We start from the raw sequence: 21,916 nt of genomic DNA, 5'->3' as shown, positions 1-21,916 counted from the left end.
CTTCATTGCAGTGTGTGGGCTTCTCACTGCGGTGGCTTCTCTTGTTGCAGAGCACGGGCTCTAGGCGTGAGGGCTCAGTAGTTACGGCGCACGGGCTTAGATGCTCCGCGGCATGTGGGATCTTCCCGGACCAGGGCTCATACCCGTGTCCCCTGCATTGGCAGGCGGATTCTTATCCACTGTGCCACCAGTGAAGTCCCTCAATCACCTAATATAATGAACGACATGATCTGGTCTAAGAACTTCTCTAACAAGAAATAACTGGACAAGCAGAGAATAAAAACAGCAGGCAAATGAGGGCCATCTCACAGACGAATAGTTGTTATAAAACAAATATAGTAAAATATTAATTGTAGAATCTAGGTGGTAGATGTTAAGAATTATTCACTGTATAGTTAACTTTTCTGCATATTAAAATTTTTTCATAATAAAATGTCAAAAAAAGACCATCGTACTATCAAAAGAATAAAAAGGCAACCTACGGGGACTTCCCTGATGGTCCAGGGGTTAGGAGTCTGCCTTCCAATGCAGGGGACACAGGTTCGATTCCTGGCTGGGGAACTAGGATCCCACATGCCGCGGGGCAACTAGGCCTGTGGGATCTAGAGCCTGTGTGCCACAACTAGAGAGCCCCGTGTGCCGCAACTACTGAGCCCACACACCACAACTACAGAGAAGCCCACGCGCTGCAACAAAAGATCCTGTGTGCTGCAAATAAGACCTGATGCAGCCAAACAAATAACTAAAAAAGAAAAAAAAAAGGCAACCTACAGAGTGGGAGAAAATATTTGAAAATCATGTATCTCATAGAGGGTTAATACCCAAAATATATAAAAATAACTCAGTGGCAAAAAAAAAAAAATCCAATTAAAAATGGACAGAGGGCTTCCCTGGTGGCGCAGTGGTTAAGAATCCGCCTGCCAACGCAGGGGACATGGGTTCGAGCCCTGGTCCGGGAAGATTCCACATGCTGTGGAGCAACTAAGCCCGTGCACCACAACTACTGAAGCCTGAGTGCCTAGAGCACGTGCTCCGCAACAAGAGAAGCCACCGCAATGAGAAGCCCGTGCACTGCAGAGAAGAGTAGCACCCCACTCACCGTAACTAGAGAAAGCCCGCGCGCAGCAACAAAGACCCAACGCAGCCAAAAATAAGTAAATAAATTTATAAAAAAAAAAATGGACAGAGGATCTGAATAGACATTTGTTCCAAGACATACAGATGGACAACAGGTACATGGAATGATGCTCAGCATCACTAATCATCAGGGAAATGCAAATCAAAACCACAATGAGGTACTGTCTTGTTTAAATATAAAAAGCCTTCTTTTTAAAGCTTTCTTTTAGAGTTACCTATTAAAGTATTACAGGTGCAATATGATGGCTGGGACATGCTTTAAAAAAAGCCAGTGGGAGGAAGGGGTGTATAGGTGAAGCAAGATGGACCAAATGTGGGGGTGAGGCCCCAGAGCACATGGCCCAGTTGTTCTATTTTTTTTCCATCAGAAAACAAAAATACAATCCTGGGAACACAGTAGGAAACAAATTACACTACCAAAAGGAAACAGGTATTTGAAGCAATTATCTAGAAAACTCTAGTAAAAGACCCTATTCTCTGATAGGTTATTTTGCCTTCTTTTCTATTGCTTCTTTGGTTTCTAAAAACTACTAAAACTTCACACATGGATAATCGTAGATCCTTTCAATATAGAAGCTTCTTCAAAATATGTGCCAAGATTCAGTAAAATCCACACTTAGAGACAATCCTATAGGACAAACAACTCAGTTTCTTCAAAAATTATAATAATAAAAAAGAAACCTACAGATTAAAAAGAAATTTAAGAGCTATCAGTAAAATGTAAGACATAGTGTCTGGATCCCGATTCAAGCAAACCAACCGTAAAATTATGAAACAATCAGAGAAATCTGAATACTGACTGGGTATTTGTTATCATAAAATGTGTTAGCTGTCTTAAGACAATGGTATTGTGGTTATGGTCTAAAAAGTACCCCATCTTTAGAGACACATGCTTAAGTATGTGGACATGAAAATAAATCATGCCTGGAATGGGATTCAAACCAATCAACTGGGATGAGGGTTCAGGTTGGGGATACAAGTAAAACAAAACTGACCACAGGATAACTGCTGAAGTTGCAGGATGAGTACACAGGGGTTCATTATACTATTCTCTTTATTTTTGAAAATTTCCATAATAAAATAAGTTTTTAAAAATGAGAGTTTTGTTTTGATACTGTTGTATTACAAAACATTAAAGAATTTCCATTTTTAATGAAGACTTCCAGAAAAATATAATTTTCTGATGGACCGTTAACTGATACATTAACTTAAATCTTACAAGTTACTTAGCAACTGACAAACAAAAATAATTTTTAAAATATTGTACAAATTACTGAATGTTACTGTATCAATAAAAGATCACTAAAAGCTGGAATTTTAAGCCAAAAGCAGACAACTTTGATCATCTTAACTTCAATTCTAGGTAAGGGTGTGGGCTCTGCAGTCAGCCAAATCTAGGTTTATATCCTAGTTCTGCCCTTTTCTATCTATTAGATAAATGTTTTCTGGCAAGCCATTTAACTTCTGTGAGCCTCAGGTTCTACATCTTTAAAATGGGGGTAATAAAATTTCTTCATCAATAAAGCGCTTAACACAGGGCTTGCCACATCATAAGTGCTCATTAAATAATTCAAATAATTCCACTATCCTTCATCAATTCTAAATGCATGTTTTCATACTCTAACATCTCTGAAATTGGGATGCATCTCATAATTGATGGCATATTATGGTTTAATTGGCAGTTTTTTTCTTTAGTGGCATGTAAAATAATTGGTGCCTACTACTAACAGGTAGCAGCCAAGATTCAATATAATATGGTATCAATCATGATAGAAGTAGATTCCCAATTTCTGTTTTAAGATTTTTCTGAATATATAACCAATTTGAAATTTAAAAAATTTTGAAGTATGAGCAAAATATTTTCAACACAGCACAAACAGAACGGTTTAGAGACAAATTACTTTTTTAAAAAATGGTTTATCAATTCCATTTTTGTATAAAACACATGGGAGAAACCTAGCCAATCAACACACAACTGTTGCCACATGAAAAGATATTTTTATCAAACTTCGAGTCTAAGAACATACAAATGTTTCTTTTTCATATCTACAGTAATTGTCTATGCTTTTCCACTTAACTGTTTTAAAAATTCCACATATCCCCATTATTTCTTCTGTCCCAGTTACAGTACAATGACGGGGAGGAAGAAGGTTGGTTAGAACAACTCTCTAAGCAGTTTTCTGCTGTCCCTTCTTTCCAATCAGAGACTTGTGGATATGAGGGATCACACCTAGAATGAAATGAAAAGAAACAGTATTAGTAGAAAAACTTTAAGCTGGCTATATCTTTTTTTTTTTTTTGGCTGCACTGAGAGGCATGTGGGATCTTTAGTTCCCCAAGCAGGGACTGAACCCGTGCCCCCTGGAAGCATGGAGTCTTAACCACTGGACTGCCAGGGAAGTCCCTAATCTGGCTATATCTTACCACTTTAGGGCTTCAACCCCAAAAAGCAATTATATAAAGAATGAGGACCTCCCTGGTGGCACAGTGGTTAAGCATCCATCCGCCTGCCAATGCAGGGGACATGGGTTCAAGCCCTGATCCGGGAAGATCCCACATGCCGCAGAGCAACTAAGCCCGTGCACCACAACTACTGAGTCTGCACTCTAGAGCCTGCGAGCCACAACTACTGAGCCCACGTGCCACAACTACTGAAGCCTATGTGCCTAGAGCCTGTGCTCCGCAACGAGAAGCCACTGCAATGAGAAGCCCACACACCGCAACGAAGAGTAGCCCCCACTTGCTGCAACTAGAGAAAGCCCACAAGCAGCAACAAAGACCAAATGCAGCCAAAAGTAATTAATTAATTTAAAAAACAAACAAAAAGGCTTTTAAAAAAGAATGAAATTTACTTAAGTCCCCTTTCACATTCTGATTCTGTTAAAGTATCTATACCAAGGGGTCCCCATCTTGGGGTCTGGGAATCCCCCTCTAAAACTGTATGTAAAATGGTGTGATTTTATGTGCTTTTTTTAGAGAAGAGTAACCACAGCTTTCAAGAGGTTCTCCAAATGTGATCCAAAAAGTATTAAGAACCACCAATTTATATCTCACCTTCACTGATCCTGACTCATTCAATTATCTCAGCTCTGATTTTCAAGAGCATATTAAGCAATTTCTCACGATCATTTTTCAAACACAGTTTAAAGCATATGGGAAATATTTTAAGCACCAGGTTTTAAGTCTCACATATGATATTTAGATGAAGAACTTACTAAAATAAAAATAGCATTGTATATGGCTACAAGGAGAAGAAATATGTATTCAGATCATAATGAGAAGTCTAGAATTGTCAGACTTAACACTTTTGGAACTTAAGTTTCTATGTTCTCTAGTTGGTGATACAAATGTACTGGATCATCTATCTGAATTATCTATTAGTTAGGCCAGTTAACAATCTAGGCTGAAGAGGAAATAATACATACCACCCCCAGCTATGGTAGCCTTGATAAGAGAATCCAACTCTTCATCACCACGGATTGCAAGCTGCAAGTGGCGCGGAGTGATCCGCTTAACTTTGAGATCCTTGGAAGCATTACCTGCCAGCTCCAGCACCTACAAAGCATCCGTTGAGATAGCACATCAAACAAGGGTGAAGTGTTTAAGGATTCAGTTTAGGCCTGCAATTATAGCTAAAAAGATCACTACAGCATCTACACACAAAACACACAAGATATATATATAAACCAACACTAAATTTTTTCCAAATTTCTATAATGCTTTTATAGAACTCTTATTACTCCATTTCGTCCTTTTTTTTTTCTTTGCGGTACACGGGCCTCTCACTGTTGTGGCCTCTCCCGTTGCGGAGCACAGGCTCCGGACGCGCAGGCTCAGTGGCCATGGCTCACGGTCCTAGCCGCTCCGCGGCATGTGGGATCTTCCCGGACCGGGGCACGAACCCCTGTCCCCTGCATTGGCAGGCAGACTCTCAACCACTGCGCCACCAGGGAAGCCCCATTTGGTCCTTTTATATTCATTCTCTGCAAGAGAACTAGAAACTTGAGCAAAAATCTACTTCTATAGAAAGAAAAAAGACAAGAGATAATATCCCTTAGCCAAGAATCTATTCAATAAATGTGAACATCTAGAAATATATTTTAATATACCCATGTAGTCTATTTTTTCATGGCCCTTAACAGCTGAAATTTATTGCTTAGCACTTGTAGAACAATTTTAAAATATAATTTAAAATAATTTCTTATTCAGAGTTTTTAACATCACTGGGCCCTATAATCTGTAGGCAAAAAGCTAGAAGCCTTTTATTCTATAAGGGCAATTTTCAACTAGAGGAATTTCAAAGTCCCAGTTGGCCATAAAATTGCATTTTTCTTTTCTTTTCTTTTTTGCCTCCATAGACTGTACTGGCATTATAAATCCTTTGATGGAAGTAACACAAAAATAACTCCACAGAACCTCCTCACTTAAACAGACTGGTGGGAAGCCTCGGTGTACATCCGAAGCAATCAGTGTGCTTTAAAAACCACCAGTACTCTCTACTCCATTCTCCCTTGCAACCTTCACTGGTCTGGGGTGAGGCCTGGCACCAGTATCTTTTGAAAGCTTCATAAGTGATCCTAGTGTGAAGCCAACGTTGAAAAGTGATTACCCCTAAACTTAGATTTCAGTATTTTCTTTACCTCTATTATTGACTAAAACCCCAAAATTAAATATTTGGAAAATACACATTGACTGCATATGTGTGTGTGTATGTATGTATATGATTATTATTTAATCTTAAACTAAAAAATCATAAAGTTCCTAAGAATATAGATAATGGGAGTTTAGATGGGACTTGAAAATCTGAACCAGAAGCCTATGCCTCTGCATGAGTGCACAAAATGCATACCTTTCTGAAAAGTCTGCAGGTAAACAAATAAAAACTGGTATAAGAGTGATAAAGCAGAAAGGCTCTTAACTAGTACCAATACAAAAACATTACCAACACAAAATCCCTGCTTGTGACATAGTGAAGTTGAAACTATCAATGTTAAATCTCCAATAGGAAAATAAATGACTTGGTAAGGTTAATGAAGTGACAGCAGTGATAACTAACACACAGGTTAAAGCTAAATCTTTCAACCTAGCTCCCAACCACACCTTTCTCAAGGAGGAAGCGTCCCCATTTCTATTAGGTTGGCTATCTCTATCAGTTGACTTGCTTGTTACTCAACTTCCCTTGCTTGGAATGTAGCTGAAGGAGTTTCATGGCTTCCCTTTTGTTTTCCTTAGGAGGGATTAGAATGGAGGAAGTAGTAGTCCATGACCTAAGAATTAAGAACTCTTGCCCAATTAACTTATCTTCCTGAAAAGTCAAACTGAGTAAGATACAGCATTTTATGCATACAACCATGCACAGAACCAGAAGGTTGCTTAGGTCTTTTACCAAATTTTGTTATCATAATATAGTTGTGATATTTAAAAAATATGTATCATCACACTGCCAAGACTTCACCCCACCTCAAATCTTTATTAACTAAGAGTTATGCTGGGGCTTCCCTGGTGGCGCAGTGATTGAGAGTCTGCCTGCCGATGCAGGGGACACGGGTTCGTGCCCCGGTCCGGGAGGATCCCACATGCTGCGGAACGGCTGGGCCCGTTAGCCATGGCCGCTGAGCCTGCATGTCCGGAGCCTGTGCTCCGCAACGGGAGAGGCCACAACAGTGAGAGGCCCGTGTACCGCAAAAAGAAAAATAAAAATTAAAAAAAGAGTTATGCTGTAAAAAAAAAAAAAAAGAGTTATGCTGTAACTTCACAAATATCACCTATCGATTATATACGTATTTCAGAGTTCATTTATTAGTAGTATGGTATTTAAATTATTTTACACTTGTCACGTCACTTAAAAATATGGATTATTGACACTTACTTAACTTTAAAAAAGAGCACACCAAAGTTCTATTTGACACTGGTACTAGGTAATAGGCTGATAAGATACATCTAAAACCGCTATTAAAAGAAACTAACAAGAGTTTGTCTTTTTTATTTCAAACCAATATTCCATGGGTTTTAGCCATTTATGTCCAAGACACCTCCAGGATTCCCATATATAACATTTCCCCCACTAACCTCAGCAGTGAGGTACTCCAGAATTGCGGCACTGTACACTGCAGCAGTGGCACCGACCCTTCCGTGACTTGTGGTACGAGTCTTCAAATGTCTGTGGATGCGGCCCACAGGAAACTGAAAGAGACCACCCAAATGGGAAGCACTGAAGTCTTAACATCACACTACTGAATGTAATCAAAGGCTGAATAATATGAGTAAAGCATGAACTCAAAACCAACACCATTCTCCCATTGTGACCCTTTCTTTCTACTTTCTGAGAACAGGCACTTTCTCACCTCCAAAGTTCCCTAATCCCACTTGTCTGTGCCTTTGACTAACCCCACTCCCAACTTTCTTAAGGACCTTCCTTACCCCGTTACTGCTCCATCATTCAACAGCTCCAATTGCTTCCTTTTCGCTGGCTCCTTTCCTTCTGCACACTTCACTTAAAATGTCTCCACCTGTCTACAGCAACTGCCTCCAGTTACAGTCTAGACATCTCCTTTCCAAAGGCAAGATTTAAAAGCAAACCCTGAAACCCCTTTCTTGTCACCCATTTTCTCCCAATCCAACCCTGGCTTCTGTTAAACACCATTCTGAAAGACGAGCAGTAACATTTTAACTACTAAAATCTACTAGCCAGCAAAATCTACTTCCAGATTGCATCCTTAAAGAGAAAAGGCATGACTGTTTTGTTTACATCCTTCCCTAATTCTAAGCTCCCCGAGACCAGGATCCATGTCTTACTCCCTTCTGCATCCTCAGTAACCGCATGTTACGTCGTCTGACACAGAGGACCTCAAAAACCATTTCTTCTGGGCTTCCCTGGTGGCGCAGTGGTTAAGAATCCGCCTGCCAATGCAGGGGACATGGGTTCGAGCCCCAGTCCGGGAAGATCCCACATGCCGCAGAGCGGCTAGGCCCGTGCACCACAACTACTGAATCTGTGCGTCTGGAGCCTGTGCTCCGCAACGGGAGAGGCCGCGACAGTGAGAGGCCCGCACACCGCGATGAAGAGTGGCCCCCGCTCGCCGCAACTGGAGAAAGCCCTCGCACAGAAACGAAGAACCAACACAGCCAAAAATAAATAAATTTATTAAAAAAACAAACAAGCAAACAAAAAAACAAAACCATTTCTTCTTAGGCCAAAGCAATTACATAGTTCTAATACGAACTCTGACTACTCCTCAGTCTTTTCATTCTTTGACTCAAATACCACATCAAATATGGTAGGGGGTCCACCAATGCCTTTCTGATCCTTTCTCATGCTCGACTTAGGAAACTTATCCACAGCACAAGCTGCCAATTTTACGTAAGTGACCTTAAATTTCTAATTCTTTTGATCACCTCTCTTGGAAAGCTAGACTCAAATCTACAACTTTTGGACATTTTCATATGGATGTTTTGGTGGAACTTCAAAACGACTGCAGTTAAATTTATTATTTCATAACTTGCCCCTACTACAAACTCTTCTGCTCCTTAGGGTCTAAGCCTTAGAGAAACTTCTCTTTGACCGTCCTCTCAATCCCATACCCCTCCTCCCATTTTTGGGGAGCATACACAAGCCTTCTATTCTTTTCCATCCTACTCAAGTTCAAGTATGTTATTACCTTATTCCTAAACCACTGCAATAGTCTGTATCTGTCTTCCATCTCCCACTTCAAGGTAAGGACACTTCAAATAAATTCTAATTGAGATTTGCATGATGTTCTAAAATACAGAACGTACCCACCAAGTACAAGTTCTCGCCCCCCCTTCCTTCAGTATCATCCAGATCATGTCATCCTCTTCCTCAAAAACTTTCAATGGCTCACTACTGCCAAGAAGATAAAAATCCTAACCTTATAGTCTGGACTTCAAACTTTCCTGTTTAAAAAGTATCTCTTACATGTAGGGAATAATTCTTACTCATCCAGAAAATTTTGAGTTTGTGGATTAAAGCTGCAACAATTTAAATATACGAAATTTGAAACCATTTAGGGCTTTGAGTATATCACTGAGTCTACACTTGAAGGTATCGGGGAAAGATTCACAGGACTAGTGGACAGTTCATTATTCTCTCATCCTGAAAGCCGATGTACCACGACAAACACTCTTTAAAATAAAAGCCACAGCATACTCACTTCAATCTGATACAATTTATAAAAGAACTAGGAACATAATTATAATCTAGAAATAATAGATTTTAAGAGAGCAAAATCACCAAATTCATTTAAGATCTTTTCATAACTTGTCCTTGTTTAGAAGAAGAGAATACAAATTATATACAAGGGAGTTGCAGGACTTCCGTGGTGGTCCAGTGGCTAAGGCTCTGCACTCTCAGTGCAGGGGGCCCGGGTTCAATCCTTCGTCAGGGAACTGGATCCCACATGCCGCAACTAAGAGTTTGCATACCACAACTAAAAAAGATCCCGTGTGCCGCAACTAAGACCTGGCGCAGCCAAACAAACAAATAAATAAATAAGGCAGTTGCTTTGTGGTTTATATTTTGACCAATTAATCTCATTATCAAAGGCCAGTAGTACAAGTACACTTTTGTAATTAAAGAAACACCTATGAGTCATGAATTATAACAGTAAAGAAAATAATGAATTACAACAGCATGGATGTTACCTGTAACCCAGCTCTCTGTGAGCGAGACACTGCCTTAGCCTTGGCCTTCCCACTGTCCTTTCCAGCTTTGCCTCCAGCCTAGGTGGAAAAAAGTTCCAGATGAAGAATCGAAAATGCTATTTCAAAACTATTTAGGACTACAAATAAACTTACCTACAAAACAGAAGTACAGTTACAGATGTAGAAAATAAACTTATGGTCCCAGGGGGTAAGGCGGGGGGAGGGATAAATTGGAGGATTGGGATTGACATATACACACTATTGTATATAAAACAGAGAACTAATAAGGACCTACTATATAGAACAGAAAACTCTACTCAATACTCTGTAATGGCCTATATGGGAAAACAATCTAAAAAAGAGTGGATATATGTATATGTATAGCAGATTCACTTCGCTGTACACCTGAAACTAACACAACATTGTAAATCAACTATACCCCAATAAAAATTAAAAAAAAAATTAAACTTAGGAAATAAAATTTCTTCTAGTTTTACTTTAGGTAGTTAAAAAAATCTAGGTGATCTTCAATTTTAAATATACATGTGTTATATCTCCATTTATTTTATTTTTTAATAATTTTATTTGTCCCACAACTGATGATGTTCATTTTTTTTTTTGGCTGCACCCTGTGGCATGTGGAACTTCCTCGACCAGGGATTGAACCTGCACCCTCTGCAGTGGAAGCGGAGAGTCTTAACCATTGGACCATCAGGGAAGTCCACTATTTATTAATTTATATAGAAACAAGGTCAAACCTTAAATACTTTTTAAAAATGAGATTTCTAAAAATTTGAACATATTTTTCAGACTGAAGAATCTTCATCAAGTCAATATAACTCTCATGCTATAAGTATTTCATAATAAAATAATTTAAAAAAATGTCAGTGTGTATCATTTCCACAGAAATATTCAGAACTTAGCTCTATGGGGAGAAAAAAAAGCATCTTAAAAAAAAATTAAACAGAGAATTACTCTATGATCTAGCAATTACACTTCTAGGCACATACCTAAGGAATTGGGAACAGGGACTCAAACAGATATTTTCTATACTATTTGCTATTTTGTTTATATCAGTATTATAAACAATAGGTAAAAAGCAGAAACAACCTAAATGTCTACCACAGAAAAATGAATAAACAAAATCGTGGTATATACACACAATAGAATAGTATTCAGCTGTAAAAAGGAAGGAAATTCTGATACATGCTACAACATGGGTAAACCTTGAAGACATTATGCTAAGTGAAATAAGCAAAAGGACAAATATGTATGATTCCACTTACATGAGGTACCTAGTCAAAATCATAGGAACAAAAAGCAGAATGGTGGTCATCAGAGGCTGGGGAAAGGGGCAGAATGGAGAGTTACTATTTAATGGGTACAGAGTTTCAATTTGGGAAGATAAAGTTCTGGAGATAACTGGCAGTACACTAAAAAATGGCAAAATGGTCAACTGTTATGTGTATTTTACAAAAAAAAGGGACATACAAACTTATTCTTAAGGGGTTAAACAAATACTACTTTCAACTGATAAAGAAATATTTCTCAAATAACATGAATGGTCACAAACAGGACACAGTATATAAATGCAATGGGATATTATGCAGCCCTTTCAACAAATGAGTTACAGATATGTGCTGATAAGGAACAACTCACAAAACATACTTGTGTAAAAGGCAAGGTATATGCAAGTGCAGTGAGCTTTTGTTTACATAAAGTGGAGTACTGTAGAGTGTGTGTACATATACATTTCTAGAAGGTCACACAATACCTCAGAAAAGTTATTTGCCTCTAGGGATGGAATACTAAGGATCTGACTTGAGAGGGAACCAATATTCTCTTTTGGGCTGTTTGATTTTACTACTTAAATCTATTATTTCTCCTCTGTTAAAAGAAAAATTAGTTAAATAAATCAGTTTACATGATTGGCTAGTTGTTTGAGGATGTTTTTGAAGCAGAGGTTAAGCTTTGAAATGGCATATTCCCTTTGTCCCTTTGTAATGGTTTCCTTAAAATACTTTTTAGGCTAAAAATCCCCCCCCCATGTTTATCTCCCAAAACCATATGGGGGAGTAGCCATATATTCTCACTTCTTCAAATAAGTCTTTTCAGCTCTATTTGCCCTGCTGTAAATACATTAAAAAAACCTCTCAGTTGGTGCATGAGTCTAAAACTATAATCACTGTCTATGACAATTATGAAATTAGTAGTTATCCATTAAAAACTACCAACTGCAGGGCTTCCCTGGTGGCGCAGTGGTTGAGAGTCCGCCTGCCGATGCTGGGGACACGGGTTCGTGCCCCGGTCCGGGAAGATCCCACATGCCGTGGAGCGGCTGGGCCCATGAGCCATGGCTGCTGAGCCTGCGCGTCCGGAGCCTGTGCTCCGCAACGGGAGAGGCCACAGCAGTGAGAGGCCGGCGTACCGCAAAAAGCCCAAAAAACAACAAACAAAAACAACAAACAAAAAAAAATTACCAACTGCAAAACTTCCCAGGCTTCCCAATTTACTGCTCTTAAGCAATTTTATCACTTCAAATCCATCATACTTTCTATTTAACCTATTTGCTTTTTAAGGAAGTAGACATGAAATCAGTTTTTTTTTTAAATCTCAGTGTTAGGACTTCCCTGGTGGTGCAGTGGTTAAGAATCCGCCTGCCAATGCAGGGGACACGGGTTTGAGCCCTGGTCTGGGAAGATCCCACATACCACGGAGCAACTAAGCCCGTGCGCCACAACTACCGAGCCCACATGCCACAACTACTGAAGCCCGCGTGCCTAGAGCCCGAGCACCGCAACAAAGAGTAGCCCCCGCTCGCCGCAACTAGAGAAAGCCTGCGCACAGCAACGAAGACCCAGCCAAAAATAAATAAATAAATTAAAAAAAAAAATCTCTAAGTTAAATGACTATTTCCGTGGTTTCCGGATACATTTCTCATACTTAACAAAAACAAAGTCTTATGGAATCAAACTTGTGCGAATATAAAATTGTACAGTAAAAAAAAAAATTGTACAGTAAATAAATTTTTCACAACCCCCTCAAACTCTGTATATACACCCTCCAACTTCACACATTCATTTTAATATGTCTGATGACTGATTGAGAAACAACATACAAGCACCATAAAATTTTTGATTCTAAGAACTGTGTTAGTATTAACCTGGGTTAAGCATCTCGGTAGAAAATACGCCTATGGAGCCAGCTGGAGTGTATTTCAGTCAGGAAAAGTTGAAAACTGGATGCCAAGAAACTTGCATACTAGTTCAACAGATACATGCTCACGTCCCCTCAAGTTTAAAATTCTCAAAACAAGAATGACAACTCCACGCCTCCTGTATTTTTAGCTTATGCGACCGTGCATGTATTTTTAGCTGCTGGTAAAAGGGACAGCCAATATGTGGCAGGTCGCTAGAAATTAAATGAGTGACACCTTCGAAACCAGCAAGGACCAGGAGAATCATCCGCTTGAGCAAATCAGTTTACAGACAGATCTAATCTGTGCCTGAGTCGGCCGGCGGAAGCGCTTCCGTTAACTGCACAACTACAAGTCAGAAACGGGGTGCGACCATCCGTAAGGTCGAAGCCAGGTCTAAGACGCGAGAACGTCACAATAACCACAATTTCTGTTTGTGGTTCAACCCCGGGCAAGGCTGTCTCCGTAGGGCGCTCGGGCGGACACTGCTCGTCGCCTCGGCGTCGCTGCTTCGCTCCCGCGCGGGGCACGACCACCCTCCAGCGCCTTTCCCTCCCAACTTCACAAGGGGCCAAGTTCCCTCCACTCGCGTTTCTAAAAACCGCACTTTTTTTTTTTTAACCGACGCACAATTCAGGAGTCAAAGTCGGTGGCAGGGGCAGCGGAGGTGCTGCAGAGAGCCAGGGTTGTCCCGCTCAGGGCCATCGGCCTCGGCCCGCGCACTCAGTTCGCGCCGGCGCCGCGGCGGGCGAGGCCGGGACCGCGGGGAGCCCCGCCGCCTGACGCCAGCCCAGCCGTCGTAGTCGCCTGACGCCCGCCCGCCTGACGCCCGCCGCCTCAACAGGTAGCGGCGCCGCCCGGCCATCGCCACCCACCCGGCCGCCCCGCAGACTTCACCATGGTCTCGGCCGCTCCCGCCCTCGGTCCCGCCGAGCCACCGCCGCCACCGCTCGCGCAGCACCGACCACCGCCGCCGCCACCGCCGCCGCCGGAGCCCGGACAATAACCGGGGCCCGCCTCGCACCACCCCAGCCAATGCCTGCTCGCCTTGCTCGTTTGAACCCCGGCGACCGCCCAATTGCGCGCCTCCTTCTAACAAAACCCCGCCCCCAGCACCTCCTCCCTAACGGCTGTTTGTTTTTGCACACGGCACGCGGAGGCGGAGCCTCCGACCCCAACACGGACGCGCCTGTGCGCGACCGGGGGCGGAGCCAAGCGCCACTCTCCGCCTGTCTCCAAGGCCCGAGCCTGACGAACGGAGACACTGACCAATGAGAGCGGAGAGCTGGCGGAAGTCAGCCAGTAAGAACATCGCCCGCGAGCAAGGAAGGCGGGCCTGCGGGAACGACAGCGGGATTAGCCAATAGGTGGAAAAATTGGTGGTGGCTTTGGCTTTCCCGCCCTTTCTCAGCATTGGCTCTGGGGTTGCTGAGACCTGTTTGGGAAGGAAAGGGTTGCTGTCGTTGCTTCTGCTGGCTGCTTTTCACAGATTCCGAGGGTTTCTCCGTGCTAGCGGGAACTCCCTCCGCGGCGGGCACTGTTTCCAGGCCTGGCAGCCCTTCTCCTCAGCGCTTTCCCGCTGGCGTTAGGTTAGCCGCCCAACCTAAAGGAAAGAAACTCGGAAATGGGGTCGGCGTCCCCGCTCCCGCTGCGAAATTGAGGGAAGGGCGCGAAGGAGGGCTTGTCTGCCCATGGCCGCTCCCCCCGGCTGCCCTCCCCCCTCCCCAGGCGGCGTGCGGGCCCGGTTGTCCCCGGGACGGCACAGCCCGCGGTCGCGGGGGCCCAGGCCCGGGCTCGGGGCCAGTTCTCACCCGCTGCAGTTTGAAACCTTTGCTTCTTTTCACAGTTGTCTGCACTGACCGCGCCGGGCAGCGTTCCGGGTGCGCGGAGCCGTCCGTCCCCGCGGAGATTTGGTTCTGGCGGGATTTCCCCAGGCGGGCATTTCAGGAGTATCACCAGGTGGGCAGATGCTGTCCCAAAGTGAGATTTCTCTTTCGTCTGACACGGGGGACCCTGAGTCTTTAAGGAAATGTAACTTGAGTTCGAGGAGAGGAAGGGGCTGAGCTTCTAAGTAAGAGTTTGGAAAAATGCGAGTGAAGGTGTAGACGAGCGTGAGGAAGGAGGGGCCTGTCAAGGTGGAGTCAGAGAGCAGTGTGCCCAGATGAATGGAAAACCTGACAAGTAGGTGGAAGAGTTAGGAGTTAATTCAGTAATCAGTAACCATTGTTAATTGCTGCCCCTCCTTTCCTGTTTCTGGCCTGAGTGACTGGCATTACACGTCTGCCAAGGCATCCACCTGTGAGTTCACCGTCAAACAGTCACCGAGTGATTTGTTGGCACTGTTTGGAGGCGCTGTGCTGGGTATTGGGGATTCAGGGGTTGGCAAAATAGACCTGTCCCTGCCCTAACGGTCCTTGACAGCAGGGGTCAGATGTTACAGAAGTAAACAGGCAAATGTGTGAATTACAAGAAATGCAAGTGCATGGAAGGGAAGAAACAGTGCTTTGAGAGAAGCAGAGTAAATGGAATTTAGAAAGGGTGTAAGTTAGCAGTGTTCCACGAAGAAACAGCAAGTATAAAGGCTCTTGAAGTGAGAAAGACTTGTCCCTTGTGAAGGGACTTAAAGCAGGCTAGTTTGGCTGCTGTAATTCTGACCAGATCCCTCTACTTCCTGAATATCAAATCTGGCTTTTTTTATTTGCTGTGTGTATTGCCACTGATTCAGTTTAGCCTTTGTCATTTTTCTCCTGGATCAGTGCAAAAACCTGTTAACTAATGTCCTATTCTCTTCCTCTTTCATTGCACCCTCCACTCTTTCTAAAATACAAATCTTACTATATCTTCCTTTAACCTCACTGACTTGAGAACAAAATTCAAACCCTTAGCATGGCATAGAAAGCCCTACCTTTTTCTGGCCCCTGCTCATCTTATGTTTTGTTGCTTCTCCCTACCACCCCTGAAACTCCATCTTGCCTTTGCACATGCCTTTGCTTGAAACAGTCCTCAGTCTCAGCTTCTCCCTGGCTAACTTTTAATTATCTTTCAAGGGCCACCCCAGACATCACTTTCTTCAGTATGTCTTCCTTGACACCCCTGATTTGGATTAAGTGCCCTGTATGACCCAGTGTATTCTACTGTCATCAGTCCTTGTCATGCTGAATTGTGTTGGTCTCCCTTGGCGCACGGAACTCTTTTTTAGGTTGTCATTGTTTGCTTGGTACAGTACCTAGTACCATGAAAATGTCACTTGGCTAATGAAAAGAAAGAATACTAACTCATGTTTAGGCCACTTAGATAGGCAGTGTGGTCTGTGGAAAGACTTGAGTTTGAATCCAGACTCCTTTACTTACTAGTTGTGTGATCTGGGTGAGGGATTTAATATTATCTATTTTGTCATTTGTAAAACTGAAAATAGCAATACCTATTTTACAGGTTGTGACCGAGCATTAATTCAATAATGTATGAGAAAGTATTTAGCACTGTACCTAGCGTGTAATAAATACCCAATAAATGTTAACTTCTTTCCTTAACAGGAAATTCATTTTCTCACTTGCCACTCTCTACCCCTTAGCCTTTGTGTCATTGATTCAAATTTTGATGAAAATGGAGTCAGATTGACAGAAACTGGTTCTCATCACAGACAATAGTAATCCCTTTAGTGATTTATACATCTTGTTTAGAGATGAATGAAATATATTGAAGCCCACAGACTGAAGGAAAATGGATGGAAGTTTTCTGGCATCTGTAAACAGAAAAACTGCCTATTAACTATTTTATAAAGCAAGTGTGTTAGTGAATAAAGTCTAATTTACAGTGAACTAGGTTTGCAAAGAAGGCAGCATGAGCTCATAAGGAGCACATCTAACCAGAGAATCTTAGGTACTAGCATCTATAAATTATAAATACTAAACATTAACAAATGATTCAGCTTTGCTGGATTCAACCCAGTAAGATACAGTGGAATGGTTCTCATAGTGTGGTCCCTAGGCAGCAGCATCAGCACCACCTAGAACTTGTTAGAAACGCAGATTCTGACCCCCAGCCACACCTACTGAATCAGAAAGTGGGGTGGGGCTCATCAAGGCCTGCAGGGGATTCTGGTACACACTAAAATGTGAGAACCACCAGTATAGTACATATAATGTATATAGTATATAGTATAGTATAAGCTATGGTACAGGGTTCCAAAGCCCTTTTCAAAACGGAGGCACTTGTTCCTTCACCTCCTGAGAGTGTTGACTGATCATTGCCCGGTAGTCTCTTCCCAGGAATTGTACTCAGCCAGAAGGAGCTGCATCACCCAAGGTTAACCCCTTTTCAGCGGGCAGCCTACTTCCAACGACTGGTGGAAGTGGGATAACTGCACAGCTGCTTTGCCTTAATTTGGGACAACTCTGAAGGGCTGTTCCAGCTCCAGAATTTTCTATGTGATTAACACCAGTGCTTGAACTGTATGGCAGTTCAACTTCTCCCTCTACTTAATCCTGCTTCCTTCATTTTCTTATAGTAATGTTGCCAAGAGTATTACTGTGGAATCACAGTAAACTTCTTGAAGGCAATTAGAGTCTGCTGGGAAGCCTGATCTAAGACAATGGCTTTTCTCTGCAAAAATTTAGTCACTTTTTGATAGGGCAGTATATTCACATGTACAAAAATTTAAAGGTACAAAGGCTGAACAGTGAAAAGACCTTCTCCAGTTATCCATTTTACCTATGCATAGGCAGCCAAGTGTTGTCAGTATAATAAAAGTATTTCAGCCTTTAGAGAGGAGAGCCTTAATGATTACCTAGTTTTTGCGGTGCACGGGCCTCTCACTGTTGTGGCCTCTCCCGTTGCGGGGCGCAGGCTCTGGACGCGCAGGCTCAGCGGCCATGGCTCACGGGCCCAGCCGCTCTGCGGCATGTGGGATCTTCCCAGACCGGGGCACGAACCCGCGTCCCCAGCATTGGCAGGCGGACTCTCAACCACTGCGCCACCAGGGAAGCCCTGATTCCAGGAGTTTTTAATCCCTGTGTTCAGTTTTAAATTTCCCTTTAACACTGCAGTACTCCCCCTAAATATTATAAAGCCTTTAAGAGACAGAAATTTTCTTCTAGTCAGTCTAGTAAAGGACAAATTCTTTTTATTTTTTAAAACATCCCTGCTCTTCCCCGGTGGTCCAGTGGGTAAGACTCCGAGCTCCCATTGCAGGGAGCCCAGGTTCAATCCCTGGTTGGGGAACTAGATCCCACATGCATGCTGCAACTAAAGAGTCCGCACGCCGCAACTAAGAAAGTCCGCATGCTGCAGCGAAGATCCATTGTGCCTCAACTAAGACCCGGTGCCGCCAAAAATAAATAAATATTAAAAAGAAAAAAAATCTCTGGAGGTTAATGCCAGATCCCAGTGGCTGGGCAGCTATTTCCATGAGCCAGAACCTGCCAGGTTCTAATGAGGTCAATCAGGATGCAGTATCCACCTACCTACATTCAGCTTTGTGATTCTGAGGCTGGGACTCTGCAAACATTTCTGCTTTGCCTTCTGCTTCCCTGCTAGGCTTTGCCAGTAGGGAGCACTAGAGGGAAACTCCCAAGAGTGGAGGAGGGAGAAGGGACTTTTTCCTTTCTGTGTGCTTTCTGTCCCTCCGAGGATCATCACCCAGCCAATGCTTCTTTACTCTGGCAGCAGCAGTTCCTTTGGTAGGAGCAGCTAAATCAGCTTTTCCAACATTTGTGAAGCCAGCCTCATTGCTCCCTCCCCCTTCACGAGCAACCAGCCAGCTCCTTCCTTAGAGGTTTGAGTTCTTCCTAGCTTCACAGGGCCCTTCCTCTAGGTTTCTAAGGTTTTCCCTTTGTTTCTTCAAGGTAACTGCTATTCGTTAACCTCTATGACACCTTAGAGTTCTCTTTTTACCCTTTAACAGTTAACTTTGTATTCAGTTACCAATACTTTGTTAGTTCTCTCTGTTCAAATAACTGGTGTTTTCTGCAACCTGAATGGACCTTGACTGATAAGCCTATGATATATATATTTCCAGTTTTTTATTATGGAAAGTTTTAAACATATACAAAGTAAAAATAGTAAAATGAACCTGATGTTCCCTTCACACAACTGTAATGATCATCAACTCATGGCCACTTTTGTTTTATTTTACATTCATATATACATCTGCCCCTCCCCTCACTGGATTATGTTGAAGCAAATCCAAAGTAAAGGAAAGGGGCAGCAAATATTTTTACAGGAAAATAGTTTCCTTACAAAAACCTTGGGTCATCTTGAATTTGTGCAATGTGCATGCATTGCTTACCTAAACAAGACAAAAAGAAGAGCAAACAAAAAGCAAGCAGAATGAAGAAAAAAAGATTAGAGAGAAAAATAAATGAAATAGAGAAGAAAAACAATAGGAAAAAAATTAATGAAATCAAAAGTTGGTTCTTTGTAAAGTTCAACAAAATTGACAAATCTTTAGACTGAACAAGAAAAAAAGATTCAAATTACTAAGAAGTTAAAGGGGAAATCACTACTGACCTTACAGAAATAAAAAGGACTATCAGGGAGTACTTTTGAACAATTGTGTGCCAGTAAATTAAATAACCTAGATGAAATGGGCAAATTCCTAGAAAGATATAATAAACTACCAAAACTGACTCAAGAAAAAAAATAGAAAATCTGATAGACCTATGACAAGTAAGTTGAATTAGTGACTTAAAATCTTCCTACAAAGAAAAGCCCAGTCTTCACTGTTGAACTCTATCAAATGTTTAAAAAAGAATTAATACCAATCCATCACAAACTCTTCCAAAAAATAGAAGGGTACATTTCCCCATTCATTATATAATGCCAGTGTTACTCTAATACCAAAATGAGACAAAGATACAACAACAGAAAACCCCACTGGCCAATATCCTTTTAATCCAATCAATATGCCATATTAATAGAATAACGGGCAAAGACCACATGATCATCTCAATGGAGGCAGGAAAAGCATATAACAAAATGCAACACTTCATCAAAAAAAACATTCAACAGCTAGGAGTAGAAGGGAACTTCTTTAACCTGATATATGTCATCTGAAAAACACACAGCTAATATACTTAACAGTAAAAGAATACTCACTCCTGAGATCCGGAACAACATGAGGACGTCTACTGTTGCCACTTTTATTTAACATTGTACTGGAGCTTCTAGTAAGGGCAATTAGGCAAGAAAAAGAAATAAAAGTCATCCAGATTGGAAAGGAAAAAGTTATCTCTTCACAGATGACATGATCTTGTATATATGGAAAATCTTAAGGAATCCACTAAAAAAGCTATTGAGGGACTTCCCTGGTGGTCCAGTGGTTAAGACGTTGCCTTCCAATGCAGAGGGTGTGGTTCGATCCCTGGTTGGGGAGCTAGGGTCCCACATGCCTTGCGGCCAAAAGACCAAAACATAAAACAGAAGCAATATTGTAACAAATTCAATAAGACTTTAAAAATGGTCCACATCAAAATAAAAAACTTGGGGGCTTCCCTGGTGGCGCAGTGGTTGAGAGTCTGCCTGCCGATGCAGGGGACACGGGTTCGTGCCCCGGTCCCGGAAGATCCCACATGCCTCAGAGCAACTAAGCCTGTGCTCCACAACTACTGAGCCTGTGCTCTAGAGCCCGTGAGCCACAACAACTGAGCCTGTGTGCCACAACTACTGAAGCCCATGCACCTAGAGCCTGTGCTCCACAACAAGAGAAGCCACCGCAATGAGAAGCCCGCACACCGCAACGAAGAGTAGCCCCCACTTGACACAACTGGAGGAAAGCCCACGTGCAGCAAGGAAGACCCACGTGCAGCAAGGAAGACCCAAAAGAACCAAAAGTGAATAAAAATTAAAAAGAAAAAGAAACTTAAAAAAAAAAAAAGTCAATTGTGGGACTTCCCTGGTGGTTCAGTGGTGAAGAATCCACCTTACAATGCAAGGGATGCAGATTCGATCCCTGGTCAGGGAACTAAGATCCCACATGCCATGGAGCAACTAAGACCGCGCGCCACAACTACTGAGCTCTCACGCCTCAACTAGAGAGCCTGTGTGCCACAGACTACAGAGCCCACGTGCCCTGAAGCCTGCACACCACAACTAGAGAGAAACCCACACACCACAATGAAAGATCCCGCATTCCTCAACGAAGATCCCGCGTGCCACAACTAAGACCCAACGTGCCAAAATAAGTAAAATAAAAAAATAAATAATAAAATAAATCTTTTAAAAAGTCAATTGTATTCCATATATTAGCAATGAATAAACTGAAAAGCACTTCCATTTATGATAGTATCTAAAAGAATAAAGTACTTGGGAGTAAATTTCACAAAAGAAGCACAAGACATACTTTGAAAACTACAAAACATTGGTGAAAAAAATTAAAGATCTAACCAGAATCTCAGCTTGCTTCTTTGTACTCATTGACAAAACCACCCTAAAATTCATATGGGAATATAAGAGAGCAAGAATAGGCAAAACAATCTTGAAAAAGAATGAAGTTGGAGGACTCACATTTCTCGATTTTAAAACTCATCTCTGCTTGTTTTCATAAAAGTAGAAATATTACCTTTTAATAAATCAAAGTCTTGGGCAAATGCTAAATCTTGGACAAGTGGGACACGGAGACAACAGACAAAAATGGGACTGTCTAGAACAAACACTACCTGTGGGAAGGTTGGGGATGGATGGAGACAGTTAAGAACAAGACTTCTCAATTTCCTTTTCATTTTCTTTTGATTTTGAAATATGTAAACATCTATTTTAAAAGTTAAAGAGAGGGCTTCCCTGGTGGCACAGTGGTTAAGAATCCGCCTGCCAATGCAGGGGACGTAGGTTCGATCCCTGGCCCAGGAAGATCCCACATGCCGCAGAGCAACGAAGCCCGTGCGCCACAACTACTGAGCCCACATGCCACAACCACCGAAGCCTGCG

General features: G+C 42.2%; 1 protein-coding gene across 2 annotated transcripts; it reads right to left on the bottom strand.

Moving 5' to 3' along the window:
• Positions 1–1,527: 1,527 nt before the first annotated feature.
• On the bottom strand, positions 1,528–14,004 carry H2AZ2 (H2A.Z variant histone 2). Of its 2 annotated transcripts, XM_082846642.1 has the most exons (5): positions 13,892–14,004; positions 9,799–9,876; positions 7,207–7,320; positions 4,563–4,692; positions 1,528–3,367 (listed from the first exon to the last, which is right to left on the bottom strand). In XM_082846642.1, the coding sequence occupies exons 1-5, from the start codon at positions 13,892–13,894 to the stop codon at positions 3,306–3,308; spliced, it is 387 nt and encodes a 128-aa protein (XP_082702768.1). In that variant the 5' UTR covers positions 13,895–14,004; the 3' UTR covers positions 1,528–3,305. The 2 variants fall into 2 exon arrangements, with proteins under 2 accessions (XP_082702768.1, XP_082702769.1); XM_082846643.1 differs by lacking the exon at positions 4,563–4,692.
• Between the last annotated feature and the right edge of the window lie 7,912 nt (positions 14,005–21,916).

Source organism: Leucopleurus acutus (genome assembly GCF_964270905.1).
Source record: "Leucopleurus acutus genome assembly, chromosome: 9".
NCBI classification, from domain to species: domain Eukaryota; kingdom Metazoa; phylum Chordata; class Mammalia; order Artiodactyla; family Delphinidae; genus Leucopleurus; species Leucopleurus acutus.
Note: the sequence above shows the minus strand (reverse complement) of the source record. Positions and strands in the feature narration are given on the sequence as shown.